The following is a 19,028-nucleotide window of genomic DNA, read 5'->3' on the forward strand; positions in this document are numbered from 1 at the left end:
TATTTTGGGCTTAACTCATATTTCTTCTATTATAAATAGAGTGTTTTATGTATATTCAATCGGAAAATTAATTTCATACATAGTGGTTACTATATTAGACACTCCCTATTTATATAGAAACTCTAGCCATTAGGAAAAAAAAAGAGATAAAAACTTTAAGAATGAGAGTGAGAGTTTGATTGAGTGAAGATCTCTGAGAGTTCAAGGATGTTGTTGAAGGACATTGTTTATTCTAGAAAAAAAAGTCTTAGTAGGGAACCCAGGTAAAGGGAGCTTACATTCTTAATTTCTTGATTTTGTTTTCTTTGTTTTTCTTTCTTGTCATGTTGTTGGATATGTTTTCGTGCTGTTTGGTATGATGTTATATTGTTTGAGTTTGTTGTCGTCTTATTTTTGTATGATATCATGTTGTGTAATGTTTGATCGAGTTGTTTGTGATGATTATTGAGTCGTAGGTGTTGTTAGTCGTGTTGTTTTATTTCATTGTCGAGTTGTATGGTTGGTTGTGTGATGTTTAAACATAATTGTATCATGTGTCGTTGGTTGTACGTGTGTGAAGTTAAGACAAGTTATTGTGGATGATTTCATCGTACCTAGTAAATCCTAAGATGTAGGCCTTTGACCGTGTGATACGAGAAATAAACTTTCTTTGACCTTGTATGTGAAAAGAGAGTGACATTTAAGTGTTGCACCTTCTTTATATGAGGAAAATGATGTTTTATCTAGTCTCCGGCTTGTTGCTAAGTATAGTACCCAATGCACGATATATCGATGTTTTTACTTCTAAGTTCTTATAGAGTAAGAAAACATGTCTTTTAGCCACGAAAACGAAACGACTCGAACAAACCCGTATGTGAAAGTTACATATAGTATAGTAAGATACAAGGATAAACCACATGTTTTTGTGGAACACATTTTTATGTGATGTGAATATAATTGACTTTATAGATTTAGAATTAATATTTGAATAGTATGAATAAATGTGTATCTTATATTGTTTTTTGCTAGCTCACTCTTATATGTTATAATTTTCATCTACAATAATCATTTTTATATCAGAACAGAAAATCATACAATTAGTTCAAACACTGTATAATGCGACAAGTGAATTAAAAGAGTTGAAAAACTTATGATTGTTTTAATAAACTATTTTACTTGAGATTTTATTTTGTAATTAAATTGAAATTTTGGTTTATTTTTCTTAAATTGTAAAAACTTGTAAAATTTGGATTTTCACAATAATATTATAATTCTAAAAATTTTAAATTTTCACTCGTGTCAACCCAAAATTGACAAAATTGAGATATTACACACCATCCTCCTAGTTGATAGCGCTAGGCATTAAATAAACTATAAAAGAACTTGCCTGAATTGCAATAATTCATAATTTGCCTAAAAGACGACCTTAATTATAGTGCCTCAATGATACAGATACGATCTTCAATCAACTACAAACGACTTGAATAAAACCTATCCACCAGAAATGTGATTTAATGTGCAGTCTTCCCGTTATTGGCTGTGGAAATGAGAAAACCATAAACAAGGATTGCGTTTATGAGAAGACACCTTTAAAGACCCCCTTTAACTTGATTGAAATATTTGATGATTGATACCATAATGTAACTACTAAAAGCTCATTAAGGAGTAAAACCCACCTCAATGTCTTGATTTAAGATTAACTGCACAATGGGTATGAAGAACCACCTATAACTAAAAAGAAAAGTGTCTTTTAGCTTGATTTCCATGCATCAATAATTACAGCCTTTTCCTCTGACCAACTAAGTTTCATGAAATATGGATATAGCCGAACCCCAAAAGGGGTGATAGCAGCAACCAGGCATGATCTGTAACTTATCTCAGGTAACAATCATATGATCGAAACCACCTCCAGCTTGTAGTGCAGGAACTCTATTCACTCCAACATTGTGAAGCAATTGTTGTAGCCACCTTCTAGTTGTGGGGTCTTCCTGAAGAAACAAAACCGAGACCAGATAATGTAAGCAAGCAAAGCATGTAGTCAATTCACTAGAATCCTTCAACTTTTGATTTCTGTAATCCAGCCATTCACTCATTTCATTAAATCCAATTTGTATATCACCGGAACTAGAAGTACTTACACGAAGGCAACTGCTGAAAGTGGCATCTCTTAACATGTCTGGTAGACAGCTTCTTAATGCATCGCAAGCCCTGTTTTAACCAGAGCAAAGTTTAATTATAGTTAAACTTGAAAAGAAAATCAGCTGAAGAGGAAATTTAGTTTGAAGGGGTGAAGAACGAACAAGTAGTTGCAAATTACTAACTAACCTTGGATTATCTGACAGACGAAGATAGCACCGAATGATATGCTTCAGTAGACGAGATGAGGGTTGCTCAGCAAGAGCTGCCACCATGTTCCCCAAAACTCTACCTACCGCAAAAAAGCGCTCGGCTGTAGTACAAATATAGTCCAGGCCGACATCGTCCAAAAGAATTTTTTGAACAATAAATGTTGCTACCTGGGGTGGTAGAGGTTTCATTAGACAAGCATGATCCATTTTACTATTATTTATGTATATCTTGAAGATCAAGAGGGAGTGGAAATTTAAAATGTCCCACTGGCTTATTGTCTACAGAACGAAGGAGATCAAGAGTTTACATCTTTAGCATTCAAAACAAAATCGTGAATCTATGTCAAATATCTGGCTTTAGGATCAAGAATAGCATTCAAACTCATCTATTACGAATGCCAGTCCTAAAAATTACATCTTATAAAACTAAACATGCCATAAAAATTTCAAAGCCCCGTGAAACAGAGACCAGAAAAAAGTGCTCACTGGAAAAAAGTGCATATACACATGTTAATGAAACAGAGACCAGAAAAAAGTGCTCAGAAATATGAAAGAAACAGAAACTAAATCCAATTTAGCAGACAAATAATGTGATGGCATACGTTTACCAAAGACTAAAAACAAAGAATCAGTAAACTCAACTGTTTTGGATAGCTCACTACCCATTTCCATGGTGCGCAAGCACAGAGGAATTATTTCTGTTGAAAGAAGGAAACTTATAACTTCTGTATCATCAACCTGGTGGATAAAAATTGTCACAATTGACAAAATCATAACATATTAGATATGAATTATAATAAATAAAAAAATGAAACACAGTGATAATGTAACATAACAGTGGGACAATACTTTGTCCTTGATAGTGGTGAATAACCCATACTAACAAATTGGATTCGCAGCTATTATTTGTGTTAAGAATGTGGTGATAATTTCTTTATAAATATTGCCATATAATCATCAATCATGTATATTCTCTTATAATTTTTTTCTAGTGGATTTTTCACCCAACAGAATGGGCAAGGAAGAAATACCTTCACCAATGCACCGATGACACCAAGACTGGTAAGCCTCAAGTACTCAAATGGTCTTGACTTGCTTGTTGTATTAAGGAAGGGGTACAGATATAAAGGTATATGAGCTGCAGTGGAGAAAAAAGCAAGTGCAACAATTCATTGTATGAAACATCAAGCACTTCATGTACTATCCTTGAACAAGCAAAAATTGTGATGGAAATTATGAAGTCAAAAGTTCTCATAATTATTCAATACAAAAAAGATAATATAAAACTAAATGCTTCTAGCCAAACAAGTTTAGAACTGTTAGATGTAACAGGCTTAAACCCATCTCTTTGTATTTTCCTATTTATAAATGGATATCCGCATGTGCTCAATACACATTAGGGATTCAAACAATGACTCTCTTTTATTTCAACAAGTGTGTAGATATTGGAAGTAAGAAATCTAACACAAGGTAAAAGTTATGCAGCTAAACTGGGAAGTCAGGAATGACCTAGAGATAGTGAGAGAAAGGAACTTGATTTTTAAGCAACAAAAGAAGTCCTAAGATGAGAAAGACTGACAAGATTCACTTTCAATTATAAAAGCTATATATTGGATGGAAGAATTTCAGCAGACCATCTTAAAAATCATTGAGGATAAGATATCCTCCAACCCATCCTACAAATCATTTAAAAACAAAACATAGACTAAACCAAAGCAATCAGCAAACAGGAATTCCAACATATGCATTATATTACAGTGAACAAATTCAAGAAGAATGAATTAAATTTACAAAAGAAGAGGATGTCCGGCTCCGTTTATGCAGTATATAAGCAGAAATCAAATTAAAAGGCTAATTTTGACAAATATCGTAAACCCAAAATAAAAATATTGACAATTCAATCAACTCCTAACCCTTAAATCATAGTCCCATAGTCATCTATGAATGAGTTCATGAACTTGACTTGTATTATGTCCCTAAAATGCTCAGCTGAACATTATAGTTTCCAGACCTTCTCAATTGATTATACTATTCAGATGGCATCAACCAATTCGAAAAAAGCTGACAGCATATTCTAAAGCACTAGAGCATATAGAAAAAATAGAGTCCAGATTCTCTACTCGTTTTTTGGTGGTGTCCCTCTGCTGAGCCTTCAAAATACACTCGTGTGGTATATTAAAGGAGTTTTTAATATATTTTTAAAACATTAAAATCAGTGTACATTAGTGGATTTTGGAGGCACAGTAGGGACAGCACCAAAAGTTCAACAGAGAATCCAAATTCGAAAAAATACTGAAAAATGTGTAACACAAAGGTGATCAATAGAATCACACAGAAGTTTAAAGTCCTTCACATGAATAAGGAAAGTGACGATACCATTGAGGAATAGCATCCTTGTATCAGGGTGAGATGCTACACACTGAAAAAAAATTACAAGGGAAAAGCACTCAGCAGCATCAGTGTTTTGTTTATTTTCTTCATAACATATTTTGAAAGGATATAAATTGAAAAGAAGATAAAATAGAAAAGTATGATATTTATGATATGCTCATTTCCTAAGCACCTGGTTTTCAGAATTAATAAGCTTAAAAAAGCAGTACTCAATACTGTTTTGGTTTCATTTGTCCTGTAAAGAAACATAACCTGGCTAGCATAATGTATTCTGTTATAGAAAATGCATGCTAGAAATTTGATACATAGTTTTGGAGTGTATACATTGCCATGTTAGGATATTTATCCTATTTTATCATCATTATATTGTGTTAAGAGTTACCCTATTTATCATGATTATATTGTGTCTAGGATTACCCTATTTATCATGATTATATTGTGTATAGGGTTACCCTATTTATCATGTATTTTTGTATCAATTTATTCTTATAAATAGAAGATTGTGAGAGGGATCAATCAAGCCCTCTAGAATTATTTTACAGTTTAATTCTCAAGTTGGTATCAGAGCGGGTCGATCTTGCTCTGGTTTTTGTCTCGTAATATCTGTCCGACGCCACATTCCGTCGTCGCCCGCCACCGTCTGCCGCTGCCCATCGCCGGCCACCGTCCGGCCACCATCCGCCGTCGTCGGCCACCGTCGTCCATCGTTGTCACAATTCCGTTCGTCTAAACCCTTAGGGTTTTCTTGTTCCTCGCTGGTACTATTCGTCTTCTTCAGAAATGGCGTCTGGCAGTACTCTTTCTTTCTCCGGAAGTCCATCAATTACCTCCGAGAAGCTAAATGGAAAAAATTATCTATCATGGTCTGCTGCCGTTGAAATGTGGTTCCTTGGCCAAGGGCATTATGACCACCTTGAGCGAGATGGAAGCCATGTGCCTACTGAAAAAGTTGATCAGTGGAAACAAGCAGATTTCCAGTTGTGTGCCCTGTTATGGCAATCAGTGGAACCCAAACTTTTTGTATCTTTGAGGGCTTTCAAAACTTGTCACTCCTTTTGGAAGAAAGCCCAAAGCATTTATGCCAACGATATTCAACGTCTCTATGACACTACGAACAAGCTTGCATCTCTTAAAATGGCAGACCATGATATGGTGTCCTTCATGGCTGAAGCCCAATCTGCTGTCGAAGAACTCAGGATGTTTTTGGAAGTGAACCCATTAGAGGATATCAAAAAGAAACTAGACAAATTTTACATGGTGTTGATCCTTCGTGCCCTACATCCCGATTTTGATCATCTCAGAGATCAACTTCTAACTAGTCATGAGGTCCCCTCTATGGAAACATTGACCACTCACCTTCTGCATGTCCCGGTACCTCAAACTCAAGAAGCACATAAACTAGTGGAACCATCTGTCATGATTGCCACATGAGGAAGAGGAGGACGTGGCACTAGAGGAGGAGGACGAGGAGGTCGGGGACGTCCTCAATGCTGTAAAAGGATGGGTCATACTCAAGAGAATTGCTACTCCTTACATGGTTTCCCTTCCAAAACCGCCAATATTTCGAAGACTGAAACTTCCACTTCGAAGACGGAAACTTCCACTTCTATGTTTTTTTAGGATGAATATCAAGAGTATTTAAGGTTAAAGTCTAACCGTATCGAAGGTCAAAATTCATGGGTAATTGACTCAGGTGCTTCTGATCACATTTCTGGTAATACCTCTTTGTTCTCATCTATTTCCTTTCGAGAAAAACCTCATTTCATAACCCTTGCAAATGGATCTAAAACTTCCTCCAAAGGAGTTGGCCATGTTTCTGTCTCCCTCCCTCAATCTCAACTCAGTCCTTTTTGTCCCTAATTGTCCTTTTAATTTAATTTCCCTAAGCCAGTTGACCAAAAGGTTAAATTGTTCAATAACCTTTGATCATAAATCTTGTTATACAGGAGCGTGATTCGGGGAGACAGATTGGAGAAGGATATGAAGCTGGCGGATTATACCATTTTGGATCTCGTCCAAGGGTGTCCTGTGTTGCTGCTCCTAATCCTAAAGTGCTACATGATCAACTTGGCCATCCTCATTTGTCCAAATTAAAAACGATGTGTCATCAACTTAGTGGTCTCCAAACCTTAGAATGTGAGTCATGTCAATTAGGAAAACATGTTAGATCTTCCCTTCCTAAAAGGTCTCAATCAATATGTAATTCTAGTTTTTCATCATCCATTCTGATATATGAGGACCTAGTCGTATCTCCTCATTTGGTTTTAGATATTTTGTTACCTTTGTTGATGAATATTCAAGATGTACTTGGGTTTATCTTATGAAAAATCGTTCTAAATTGTTAGCTATCTTTACATCTTTTTTGAATGAAATCAAGAATCAATTTGGTCAAGTAATCAAAATATTAAGAAGTGATAATGCAAAAGAGTATTTCTCATCCTCCTTTTCTGCCATCTTAAGTTCCCATGGTATCTTACATCAGTCTACTTGTCCTCATACACCGCAGCAAAATGGTATAGCAGAACGCAAAAATAGACACTTGGTTGAAACTGCTCGTACCCTTTTGCTTGGTGCCCATATTCCTGTCCATCACTGGAGGATGCCATCTTAACTGCATGTTATCTTATTAATAGGATGCCCTCCTCCTCTCTTGATAATAAAGTCCCTTTCTCCATTTTGTTTCCTAATGTTCCTCTCTTTCATACATCTCCCCGAGTGTTTGGTTGTGTATGTTTTGTTCATGACATGTCTCCAGGTCTAGACAAACTTTTCGCTCGCGCTCTCAAATGTATCTTCTTAGGCTATTCTCGACTTCAAAAAGGATATCGGTGTTACTCTCCTGAAACTCAGAAGTATTACATGTCGGCCAATGTCACATTCTTTGAACAGACTCCTTACTTCTCTCCATCTGTTCAGGATGTTTCTATCCTCCAGCAGGTCCTTCCTATTCCAATGGTTGAGTCAAATAGCTCCATTGTCTCTGTCATTCCAAGTCTTGATCACAATCCTTCTACACCCGTTTCTACACATACTGAGATCATCCCACACAGGGCCCTAATGGATAGTCCACCTCCCTAAGACAATGGTGAATCTCCTACTTTAGATTCTTCTCCCTCGTCACCACCTCCCACGCCTCCTGGTGAAAATGATTCAGCATGGCCTATTGCCCTCAGAAAAGGTACTCGTTCCACTCGAAACCCTCATCCCATTTATAATTTTCTAAGCTATCATCGATTGTCTCCCTCCTATTTTTCTCTTTTATCCTCAGTGTCCTCTGTTGTTATACCCAAGAATGTGAAAGAAGCACTTGATCATCCTGAATGGCGACAAGCTATGATTGCATAAATGCAGGCTCTTGACCACAGTAATACTTGGGAGCTGGTGCCTCTTCCCCCAGGCAAAAAGGCGGTTGGTTGTCGATGGGTGTATGCAGTTAAAGTCGGCCCTGATGATGAAATTGATCTGCTCAAAGCTCGGCTTGTTGCAAAAGGTTACACTCAGGTTTATGGTCTTGATTATTGTGACACTTTCTCTCCTGTAGCCAAGATAACTACTATTCGCCTCTTCTTTGCCATGGCAGCCATTCGTCATTGGCCACTTCATCAATTGAATATCAAGAATGTCTTCCTACATGGTGATCTTGAGGAAGAAGTTTATATGGAGCAACCTCCTGGGTTTGTTGCTCAGGGGGAGTCTGGTATGGTATGCAAATTGCATCGATCTCTATATGGCCTCAAGCAATCCCCACGTGCTTGGTTTGGAAAGTTTAGCTCCATTGTTCAAAAATTTGGGCTAAAACGCAGTGAAGCAGACCATTCAGTTTTTTACTGTCATTCTTCTCTCGGGAAATGTGTTTACTTAATAGTATATGTTGATGATATTGTCATTACAGGAAATGATGTTGTTGGAATATCTCAACTAAAAGAGTACTTGTGTAGACATTTTCAAACCAAGGATCTTGGAAGTCTCAAATACTTCTTAGGCATTGAAGTAGCGCAATCAAGAGATGGAGTTGTAATCTCCCAGAGGAAGTATGCTCTTGATATATTACAAGAAACAGGCATGATTGATTGTAGACTGGTAGACAGTCCCATGAACCCAAACCAGAAATTAAGGACAGAAGAAGGTGAATTATTCTCCGATCCAGAGAGGTATAGGAGGCTGGTTGGAAAACTGATTTATCTCACTATTACAAGACCAGATCTATACTTTGCAGTTGGAGTGGTTAGTCAGTTCATGCAGGCTCCATGTGTTGACCATTGGAATGCTCTCATTCGCATTCTAAGGTATGTAAACAAGGCTCCCGGGCAAGGATTGTTATATGAAGATAAAGGAAGCATTCAGGTCTCTGTGTATTGTGATGCAGATTGGGCAGGTTCACCTATTGATAGACGGTCTACTACAGGATATTGTGTTTTTCTGGGAAGAGACATTATTTCATGGAAAAGTAAGAAACAGAATGTAGTAGCTATATCAACCGCGGAAGCCGAGTATAGGGCAATGACATCACTAACATGTGAACTTATATGGGTGAAACAATTCCTTCAAGAGGTTAAATTTTGTGACATCCATACTATGAAGATGTATTGCGACAATCAAGCTGCTCTCCACATTGCATCAAATCCAGTGTTTCACGAGAAGACTAAACATATAGAAATTGATTGTCATTTTGTTCGTGAAAAGTTGTTGACTAAAGAAATATGTACTGAGTTTATTGGATCAAACGATCAACTCGCAGATGTATTGACCAAGTCATTAAGGGGTCCTCGGATTGAGTTTATTTGTTCCAAGCTTGGTACATACAATTTGTATGCTCCAGCTTGAGGAGGAGTGTTAGAATATTTATCCTATTTTATCATCATTATATTGTGTTAAGGGTTACCCTATTTATCATGATTATATTGTGTCTAGGATTACCCTATTTATCATGATTATATTGTGTCTAGGGTTACCCTATTTATCATGTACTTTTGTATCAATTTATTCTTATAAATAGAAGATTGTGAGAGGGATCAATCAAGCCCTCTAGAATTATTTTACAGTTTAATTCTCAAGTGACCAAGGCTGATTAATCGGTCAGAATCATGTAGCATGCAAATATAATTCCACTGTTAGGGCAATGGTTCACACTTCATTGAAGTAACCGAATTCAGTGTTTAGAACCAAATGTGGTTAAAAGGGTCTATGCTTTATATATAGGTTACACCTCCTTTACATATTCCAACAATAACCAAGCTTTTTCCAGCCATATGGATGAAAGGATTCCATATTGTTGTATTGTTAATCATGCACACTTTGGTGTTCTAGAATATGATAGTCAAATAATGAAGACTAAAACAAAATGAATGTCACAATAAAGCACAGAAAACATCTTGATAGGACAAAGTCATCTGACCTGAAGAAGAGCAAGAGCATTACACACTCGATTTGATTGTGCAGGAGTAAGATTTGGTGGTGAAAGAACTGGGTAAATTGAAACTATTTCCTGAAACAAAAATATCAAATCCTTGTAAGTAGAGGAAAATTGTGAAGAAACTTGCTACTAAAAAACAATGAATAAAAATCCAAGTCTAAGGGATAAAATGAGAAATAATTTTTTTCAAAGACAAATGCATACAAAATATGAAATCAAATTAAATCTGGAGAAAAATTAAACCTACGATGCTCATAGCTGCAGAGACTATAAAATACAACATCCGAATTAAATGAGCAATAACTAATAGTATGTTTAGTTTGGTTAAACGGAAATGAAGAAAGGGGAGAAATATTTTAGATTTAGCCTCTTTTCTATCATAAAGTTGGAGGAGAACCAAACCAAACAAGGAAACTTCTCCCTTCTTAAGGCTGAAAAAGATCAGTTTGCAGAGTATGCTAAGAATAAAAACTTACTAATTACCAAAAGAACGATCAACCTAGCTATTAAGACCAATTTATAAGTTAATGGTCGTAAACAAGTTGAGTTATCTTACACCATCACCGTTTACTTTTATCACCGATCACCACCCAATCAGTGTTTTATAATAAAAAATTTGGTTTTTGCTAAGGAAGTTGTAAGCAACATCAACTTATCCAAAGATATAACAGATCAGAATGGATAGAAAGGAAATAAAAGCACAAGGAGAAAGAGCAATGTAAAAAAACTCAAACTTTTACAAACTAAGTAAAAATTCACAAGAAAAATTGGAGCAAAGTATGGTTAACTATACAGGAAAGAAATGTTACTTGGGATAGCATACCTGCAAAAGTGCAGCAATAGTACCAAAAGAATTCCATAACAAAGGAGCCAGATCTTGAAATAGCTCCCTCTTCTGAAATGCAAAACCAAGACAGAAAAACCTTGATCAGATACCTCTATATGAGTGTATCACAAATACCCAAAATTTCTCAATATAAATGGTATGCCACTAAATCATTTTACTGATCTAATTACACACAATAAGAACAACCACCAAGCCTTTCCTACTAGGCAGGGTTTGCTAATCAAATGATATCATAATATTATGCTATAAATCACGTCTTAGATTAGTTACACACACATAATATATAAAACTTCTTATATTCTTTATCAGAACTTACATATATGAGTAAAGCATAGAGGATTGCTAGTTAAAATCTTGAAGAAAAAAATTGAACACAATGGTTTACTTGTTCTAAAGAGTAGACATGGATTCAAAATTGAAAATCATATGGGACTGAAATAGAACATTGTTAGAATAAATAGTCTTAAATAGAATTTATTGTAAAGGTGTTTGTGTGCTTTGCGCTGCACTTAGTTCCTAGATATAGCTTTTCAGATTCCTTTTTCATCCCTCTCATAAATTGTATGTGATGTATCAATAGTTGTTAAAAATATGAGATCCTTAGTGAAATTCACTCTTTAAAATTCATTATAATGCCTTTGTATTATTCTTATGTTGGTATAAGCGTGGGTGGATCCCTCTTTACTTGTCTCTGTCCAACAAATGAATTGTCCATCAATCATTGTTTGAGCCGTCCGCCACCATCAGCTACCGGAGTTTGGTCCTCTGAAACTTGCACCCTGTGTGTCTTGAAGAGCATGACCCAACCTCAATAGGTGTGCAACCAAATTTCGATCGAAGCACCACCACATACCATCCAATTGCTATGCTGCCCTAGGTCGTGCATGTGTCTCATGCGCCACCTTCCAGTGGTCAGAATCTTCCCAGACCAACACAGTTTGACTCGCCAAAGCTCTCTAAGCCCGTTTCCGCCCTCTGTTCTTCATTCCGGAAGCATTTGGCGAGTCTCCTAGTGTCTAACGAAGTTTCTCTTACTTATCCTAGGTTTTCTTTTGTTCTTCTATGATGCACTATTGGACAGCGTCCTTATCTCTACCTTGTTTAACATGTCTTCAGGGACTATTTCCTCTTGCTCTGAATCTCCTTCCATAACTTTTGAAAAATTTAATGGAAAAAACTACCTATCTTAGTCTGCTTCAGTTGAACTTTGGTTCCTTAGCCAAGGTTTCCATGACCATTTAGAAGGTGAGAGTTCATTTCCACCAAATCAATTCAACAGTGGAAGAAAACTGTTTTTCAGCTTTCTGCTCTACTTTAGCAATAAGTAGAGCCCAATATTTTGAGCATTCTCCAATCATTCAAAACATGTAATTCCTTTCGGAAAAAGGCTCAAAATATTTAAGCATACAATATCCAACACCTCTACGATTTACCTATACTACCACTTATATACTATAATTTAACTATATCTATCTCCAGTTGATGTGGAATTTCCAACAAATCTAACAAATGCTTCACTAGGGATGATAGAGTGGAGCAGCAGACCGCCAAAGTGGGATATCAGGATAACCATTATTCTAATATTTTCTATATATTAATATTAATAATTAATATTTTTTAACATATATGTAGTTTGTATAGTAGGCCACATATGTATTGTTTAATTACATTTATATCACTTTTTATATATATATATTACTTAAAAATTTATCATTTTTTAACAGAATAAATTATTGGATTTTGTTTCTGATATTTAAAATATTTTCTTTAATTTTTTGTCCCTAATCAGTCTTTTACTTTCTTTTGGGTCCCAAAAGCTTGTTAGATAATGTTTTGAAAATAAAATACTTTATATAACACTTCAGAGACAAAAATGTAAAACAAAATGATTATTGGGAATGAAAGTGTTAAACTAATTTACCAGGGACCACAAAGAAAATTCAATAATTTATAAGGGATAAAAAACATATTCAACTCTTATCTACCTGATTGCATCACACGTCATGTTTCATTTAGTTTTTATTATCATCTAGTTAACATTTTTTTAATATTTTTTTAATTTCTTAAATCATAGATTATGGTTTATTTACTTTATTATATTAAAATATAAATAACAATTCACCATTAACAACTTTAAATCCAACCATGTAAATATGACACAGGAGTGTTTAACTTGAATTGGAAACAACTTGAGGTTGAGGCCCAATAAATAACAAATGAGAAATGGACACACATAAACCCAAAGGACCTGACCCAATAGGTTCTCTATTAGCCAGTCCTGTCCATGTGGAAGTGAAAAATACCTGACAAAACACAAAAAGAGTGTAGGTTTAGACAAAAGTATGAAGGAAGTTCTAAAGTGTTTGGTGATGAAAATTTCCCTTGAGCTTCAAAACACTACAGAAGTGTGATGGCGATTGCCTCTATACATGGCTATTGTGGCGGGTTTAACCACAACTTGAAAATGTTAAGTGAGAGTCTTGCCTCACCTCACTGCTTCCAAACAACATCTAACAAGCAGTGGCAGTTTATAACTATCCATAAGTCCAATAACCTTTGATAATCATAGTGGTGACTATTGATAACCATGGATAAGTCCAAACAATAGCTAGATTCTGATGCCATTTTAGAATTTGATTTTAAGCTAAGTCATACTCACAAAACTGACTTTAATATAGAGATTTGTCTACCAGTGTAATTTGCTGGTATGGCTCTAGTCAATGTAAAATTTCAAACATCTCTACTAACATTCAACTACCCCCAATTCATTCATGTCACTAAATCTAACAAAGGGAATTAATAATACCCATACCAAAGCCATGAAACAAGTAATCACCACCACCAATTTTTTTGGTCCTGTCATGGTTCTTTTGTCTATTAGGTCATATATTAACCCGCTTGTATTAATGTGATGCTGCTAACTCCTAGCTATATTTTTTCATATGACAAGTGATCCAAGACAGATTACCACTACATGGTTCATCCCACTATTTAAACACATACAAACTGACCTCATTTCTTTCCACCTTTTCTTCTTCAAACAAAAATCAAAGTGATAAGAGAGAGAAAAAAACAAGGGAAACAAAGCTTTAATAAACACAGGACAGTTACCCTAACTCATCAGCAGCACAATGTATAAATGGTTAATTAATACACAAAAATAAAGAGAGAGAAACAAGTTTCAATTCATATTAACAAACTGACAAATAAAAAATAATTAAATAAAAAAAAACCCTAAGTACATACTCAGAAAATCGAAAACAAAAACTCCAAACTTTAATTCCTCGGTACAGCAATCCAAACTACAAAAAATTGAAGCAGAAACTTGAAAGCGCAAATAAAAAGGATTGTTTATAAGGGTTAACCTTGGACAGTTCCAGAAGCGCATTTTCTCGGAGTTCAGGGTTGCTGAGTTCCAATACCAGTTGCTCAGCAGATGCCATCTTCCGATCTTTGCCCCCACCGGAGCCCTGTGCTCCAGTCCCACCGGACGAAGATGGCGGACCGCCGCCACCAAAGGCCGCACCCATAGACAACGATTGGGGCAAATTCGACATTTTGGACCTCACAATTCACTCTAGTTGAGTTTGGTCTTTTTTTCAGTTGGTTTTTCTAGAGAGAACACGCTGAACAAGCAGTGATAGGAAAATATAATATGGGTTTGGGTTTGGAACCATTCTTTTTTTTTTTTTTTTTATGTTTTTAAATTTAAAAGATGGATTGCTGTTTGTTTTCGATGTATTTGTGTGTTATTTTCCATGAATTTGTATGTTATTTAGAGCAAGTATCCAAAGAAATATGAGAGAGAGAAAAAAAGAAAGGAGAAAGAAACAGAAATGAAATTAATAGGATTTATGACTTTTTATTAACTTCATGTATTATATAATAAATATATATGTTAAAGTTTAGAATTTTGACTTGGATACATTAGATTAAAAAGGTGTGTTTTTTTCCATCAATGTTTTTAGTTATTGTAAAATAAATTGTTTTTATTTTGATTTCTATAATCTTTTTTATCTTCTGACATTTATATTAACTTTAATTTATAAATTTATTTAAATAAAATATTATTTTTTATATATTTGATGTTAAATATATGATTTCGATGATAACATTGTTCAAATAACAAATATAACAAAATTACATGTTTTAAAATTCTCAAAATAATTACCTAACTAAAGAAGCAAATAATCATATGTACGCAAAGTAAAGCTTTTATAGAATACCAGTGAAAACACATGTTATGTGTCTTATTTTTATGATAATAAAAATAAATTTTATAATTTTATTGTAAATATGAATAATTTTTAAAAATTTTATTGAAAATATAATTAATATTTAAAATTTTATTGTAAATATAAATAATTTTTATAATTTTATTGTAAATATAAATAATTTTTGTAATTTTATTATGAATAATTTTTATTTATTTTGTAGGTATTGTTATAATTAAAAAATGGTTAAAAAACGGTCAAATAAAAAATAGTTTAATTAAAAAAATAGTTTAATTAAAAAAAACAGTTACTTAAAAAGTAAAATAAAAGAATAATTATTTAAATTTAAAAGATATATATTTATCCAATAAAATTGGGAAACATGAACATTAAAGAAGAGAATTTCTTTAATATATAGATATAGATTAGTGAAAACATATGTCTTAAATGCAGGTGTGTGCCCTTTTTTATTTTTAATATAATAATAAAAAATTATAAAATTATTATTATTATTATGTAATTAAATATAAATAATTTTTACAATTTTATTATAATTATTTTTTATTTATTTTATATATAGTTTTATAATTAAATAAATGGTTAAGTTTAAAAAATTAGGCATATGTGTGTTATTATTTTCATGATAATAAAAATAATAAAATATTATTATTTTTATTATTATAATTATGAAATTAAATATAAATAAACTTTATAATTTTATTATAAATGGTTTTTATTTATTTTATAGATAATTTTATAATTTAGAAAATGTTAAGTTTAAAAAAATAGTCAAATTAAAGAAAACAATTAAATTTAAATCAATAGTAAAATTGATAAAATAATTACTTTAATTTAAAAAAATCATTTAAAAGATATATTTGGGAAATAAACTTAGACAAAGCAAAATTCCTTTATATATGTCTATAATCATTAAGGACTTTTATAGCAATAATTAATCCATATTTATTGTTTCTTAATGTCCTAAAAATAATTAAAAGCAGCTTCATAAGACAATAATAATATATTTATTGTAACAAACGCTGGAAGAGTAAAAGCTTTTGTAAGCTCTATTTTTTTTTCTCTTCTTGTTGTGTTTTCTAATGAATTTGCCGCTTCATTTTTTTCCCACATATTTATTCATGTATATTGTTGTATTTCTTTTCTATTTGTATAGGTTTACGTCTCAATCTATTTCTTTTATTCTTGTTTTCAGGGATTTATTTTCAATAATTTTTTCTCTATTTTCTTAATAGTTTAAAATTGTATGATCTATAATCTATATTTTGTGATTTTAAAATGCTTTATTTTATCTTTGTAGTCATTGTTTATTTCTAATAACAAGAAGAATAATTTGAACACCATAATTGCATAATTGTCTTTGATTGTTTTTTTTTATCAACTTTCTTCTTAAACCATGATGAACCACACGTTGGATACACCTTCACTGAAGCATACTAATATCTATACAATACACAATCATTGGAACATGCATGTATTTTTTGGTATTCCAAACTCATTGAATATAGAATTTTCTTCGTGTCGTAATTACGGATATGTTATATGTTATTTTCTAGAAGCATCTCTTTCATCAACTCCAACAATAATTCTGTGAAACTTTTGTAGCCATTCATTCCTTGTTTTTAAACAAAACAATTTCAAAGTTGTCGACAATCGTGTAAAGTTGATGCATACTGGATACAACTATTGTTTTGAATCGTTATTAAGACTTTGTTATAAATGCACTCTTCCAAAATTTTCTTCTCCAACATCACGTACCATTTTTTCTAAATGATCACTCATTCATTCGTCCATATAATTTGTACCTCTTGACGTTGTTGGGTGGTATAATACTTCTCCATGCCAAGTCCAAATTGTATAAAATCTCATTATTCCATATATGAACAAATGATCACAGATATTGTCCAACTCTTGTAATATTTGATTAAGACAACGAATACAAGGAAAAAAATATGTTTCGTTCAATAGTTTTACGTGTTCTTTAACATATTCTAAGAACTCAAAAACTCTCCTTTCATAGTCTTCACTAATACGATGTTCAATCATCTAGCTTCAATCCATACTACTTTTAATAAGTTTATAAACAATAAAAAGCAAGAAACCACATCAAAAAATAAATCTAACTCACGAATCCATAAATGAATACACAAGCACAAACAAAACTCTAAACACGACATAAAAACAAATATATTGAAGGTAAATAACATAAAACTGACCTCGAGTGTTCTTAAAGTTTGTGAACGAAACAAATAATGCAAAATTGAATGCATAAAGGTTAAACTCGCTAACCATGTAAAAGCCTTAAGAAAACTGAAAACCAATAGGTGAAAACATACGAAAAACAACACAAATGATCATGAAAACACTTTCGCAAGACATAATTGAGTAAAAACTAACCTTCGTTGTTGTTCGCACTCATCTTCGAAAAAGAAACTTCAAGCCAAATGAAAACGTGGAGAAACAGTGACACTTGGTTAAGTTTTTACAAATTTTTACAACATAGAAGAAGTCGGCACCTTAGTAAATACGATGTCTTATATGAATATGACATCAAACTTAGGGCACTTCAACGTCATATGGTAGTAAATATTTAAACATGCCTGTCAAATTTTTAATTTCTTTTGCTTTTAAATGACCAATTAGACGTTGGCCTACCTAAGAATTCGACGTCTAAGTGGGCAGACAAAAGCTAAAAGGTCATTCTTACATCAGAAGAGATATAGCGTCGAAGTAAGAAAAAGAGAGAGGTCATGTATACCTCGAAGATTGTACTGAACGTTATGAGTGTTTATACTCCACTTCAATCTCCAATATAAATTTGACGTCAAACTAGACTAGGGTTTGACGTCAAACAGGTCAATGGAAAAGGGCAGTTGGGAGAATTAATTACAATGTTGTTACCAACGTATAGTTTGACGTCTAGGCTTTGACGTCAATGTTTCTCTAGGAAAGAGTAACAAATGGGAACATTTATTACAGTGTTGTTACCAACAAGAGTTTGACGTCGAACTAAGCTAGGGTTCAACGTCGAACTAAGCTGGGGTTCAACGTCAAATGGCTTAGTGGAAGGGGGTAGTTGGGAAATTTTATTACATTCTTGTTACTAACGAAGGGTTTGATGTCGAATTTGGTTGGGGTTCGACATCTAATGCCTAAGTGGAAGGGGGTAGTTGGCAACATTTATTACATTGTTGTTACTAGCGAAGGGTTCGACATCTATTACTCGTCTACAAATACCATAAACATAACTTACTTTAGTTCAAAATTGTTTCCCTATTAAATATATTAGGATCCATTTTTATTTTTTCCTGTAAGTTTCTCTTTCCTTCAGATTTTAAAGCATTTCTCTTCTTCAAATTGCGATTTTCTCTCTTGGATTTCAAAGTGCTCATTCATCTTTAGCACTCATCTATATGAAGGTTCACTTTGAAATCCGAAGAGAGCTAAATGTGTTTTGGAGGATAGAAATGGGATGAAATCTTACTAAAAGGGAAGTTTTCAGGAAACTCAAACTATGGTTCATAATATGTTTAATGGTAAAACATTTTAACAATTAAAATTTGATCTAATAGAGTGTCCATCTTGATCATATTTGTATGATTCATTCTTTATATTTTCTTGAAGATGTTTTTTTACCATGAGATTTCAAATCAAATGATTTCGTTATGTGAAAATCATCTTCAAGAAATTTAAAAAATGAATCACAATACTAGTTTAACGTTGGACTAGGCTGTAGTTTGACGTCCATTTATCAATGAAAGGGTGTAGTTGGGAGTTTTAATAGTGCATTTACCAACAAAGGGTTTGACTTCGAATTG

General features: G+C 33.4%; 1 protein-coding gene across 1 annotated transcript; it reads right to left on the minus strand.

Annotated features, from left to right (window-relative positions):
- Positions 1-1,586: 1,586 nt before the first annotated feature.
- On the minus strand, positions 1,587-14,642 carry LOC108322847 (uncharacterized). The gene is made up of 9 exons (XM_017555115.2): positions 14,344-14,642; positions 10,955-11,026; positions 10,114-10,203; positions 4,704-4,746; positions 3,359-3,465; positions 2,970-3,065; positions 2,305-2,495; positions 2,118-2,187; positions 1,587-1,967 (listed from the first exon to the last, which is right to left on the minus strand). The coding sequence occupies exons 1-9, from the start codon at positions 14,533-14,535 to the stop codon at positions 1,857-1,859; spliced, it is 972 nt and encodes a 323-aa protein (XP_017410604.1). The 5' UTR covers positions 14,536-14,642; the 3' UTR covers positions 1,587-1,856.
- Positions 14,643-19,028: the final 4,386 nt, after the last annotated feature.

Source organism: Vigna angularis, chromosome 6, assembly GCF_016808095.1.
Source record: "Vigna angularis cultivar LongXiaoDou No.4 chromosome 6, ASM1680809v1, whole genome shotgun sequence".
Lineage (NCBI taxonomy): Eukaryota > Viridiplantae > Streptophyta > Magnoliopsida > Fabales > Fabaceae > Vigna > Vigna angularis.

Excerpts from the sequence above, each read along its gene's own strand:
- LOC108322847 (XM_017555115.2), bottom strand. The coding sequence starts at position 14,535 with ATGTCGAATTTGCCCCAATCGTTGTCTATGGGTGCGGCCTTTGGTGGC. Across the intron at positions 11,027-14,343 it reads CGCTTCTGGAACTGTCCAAG|AAGAGGGAGCTATTTCAAGA; the intron begins GTTAACCCTTAT and ends TTTGCATTTCAG. Across the intron at positions 1,968-2,117 it reads CTTTCAGCAGTTGCCTTCGT|GAAGACCCCACAACTAGAAG; the intron begins GTAAGTACTTCT and ends TTGTTTCTTCAG.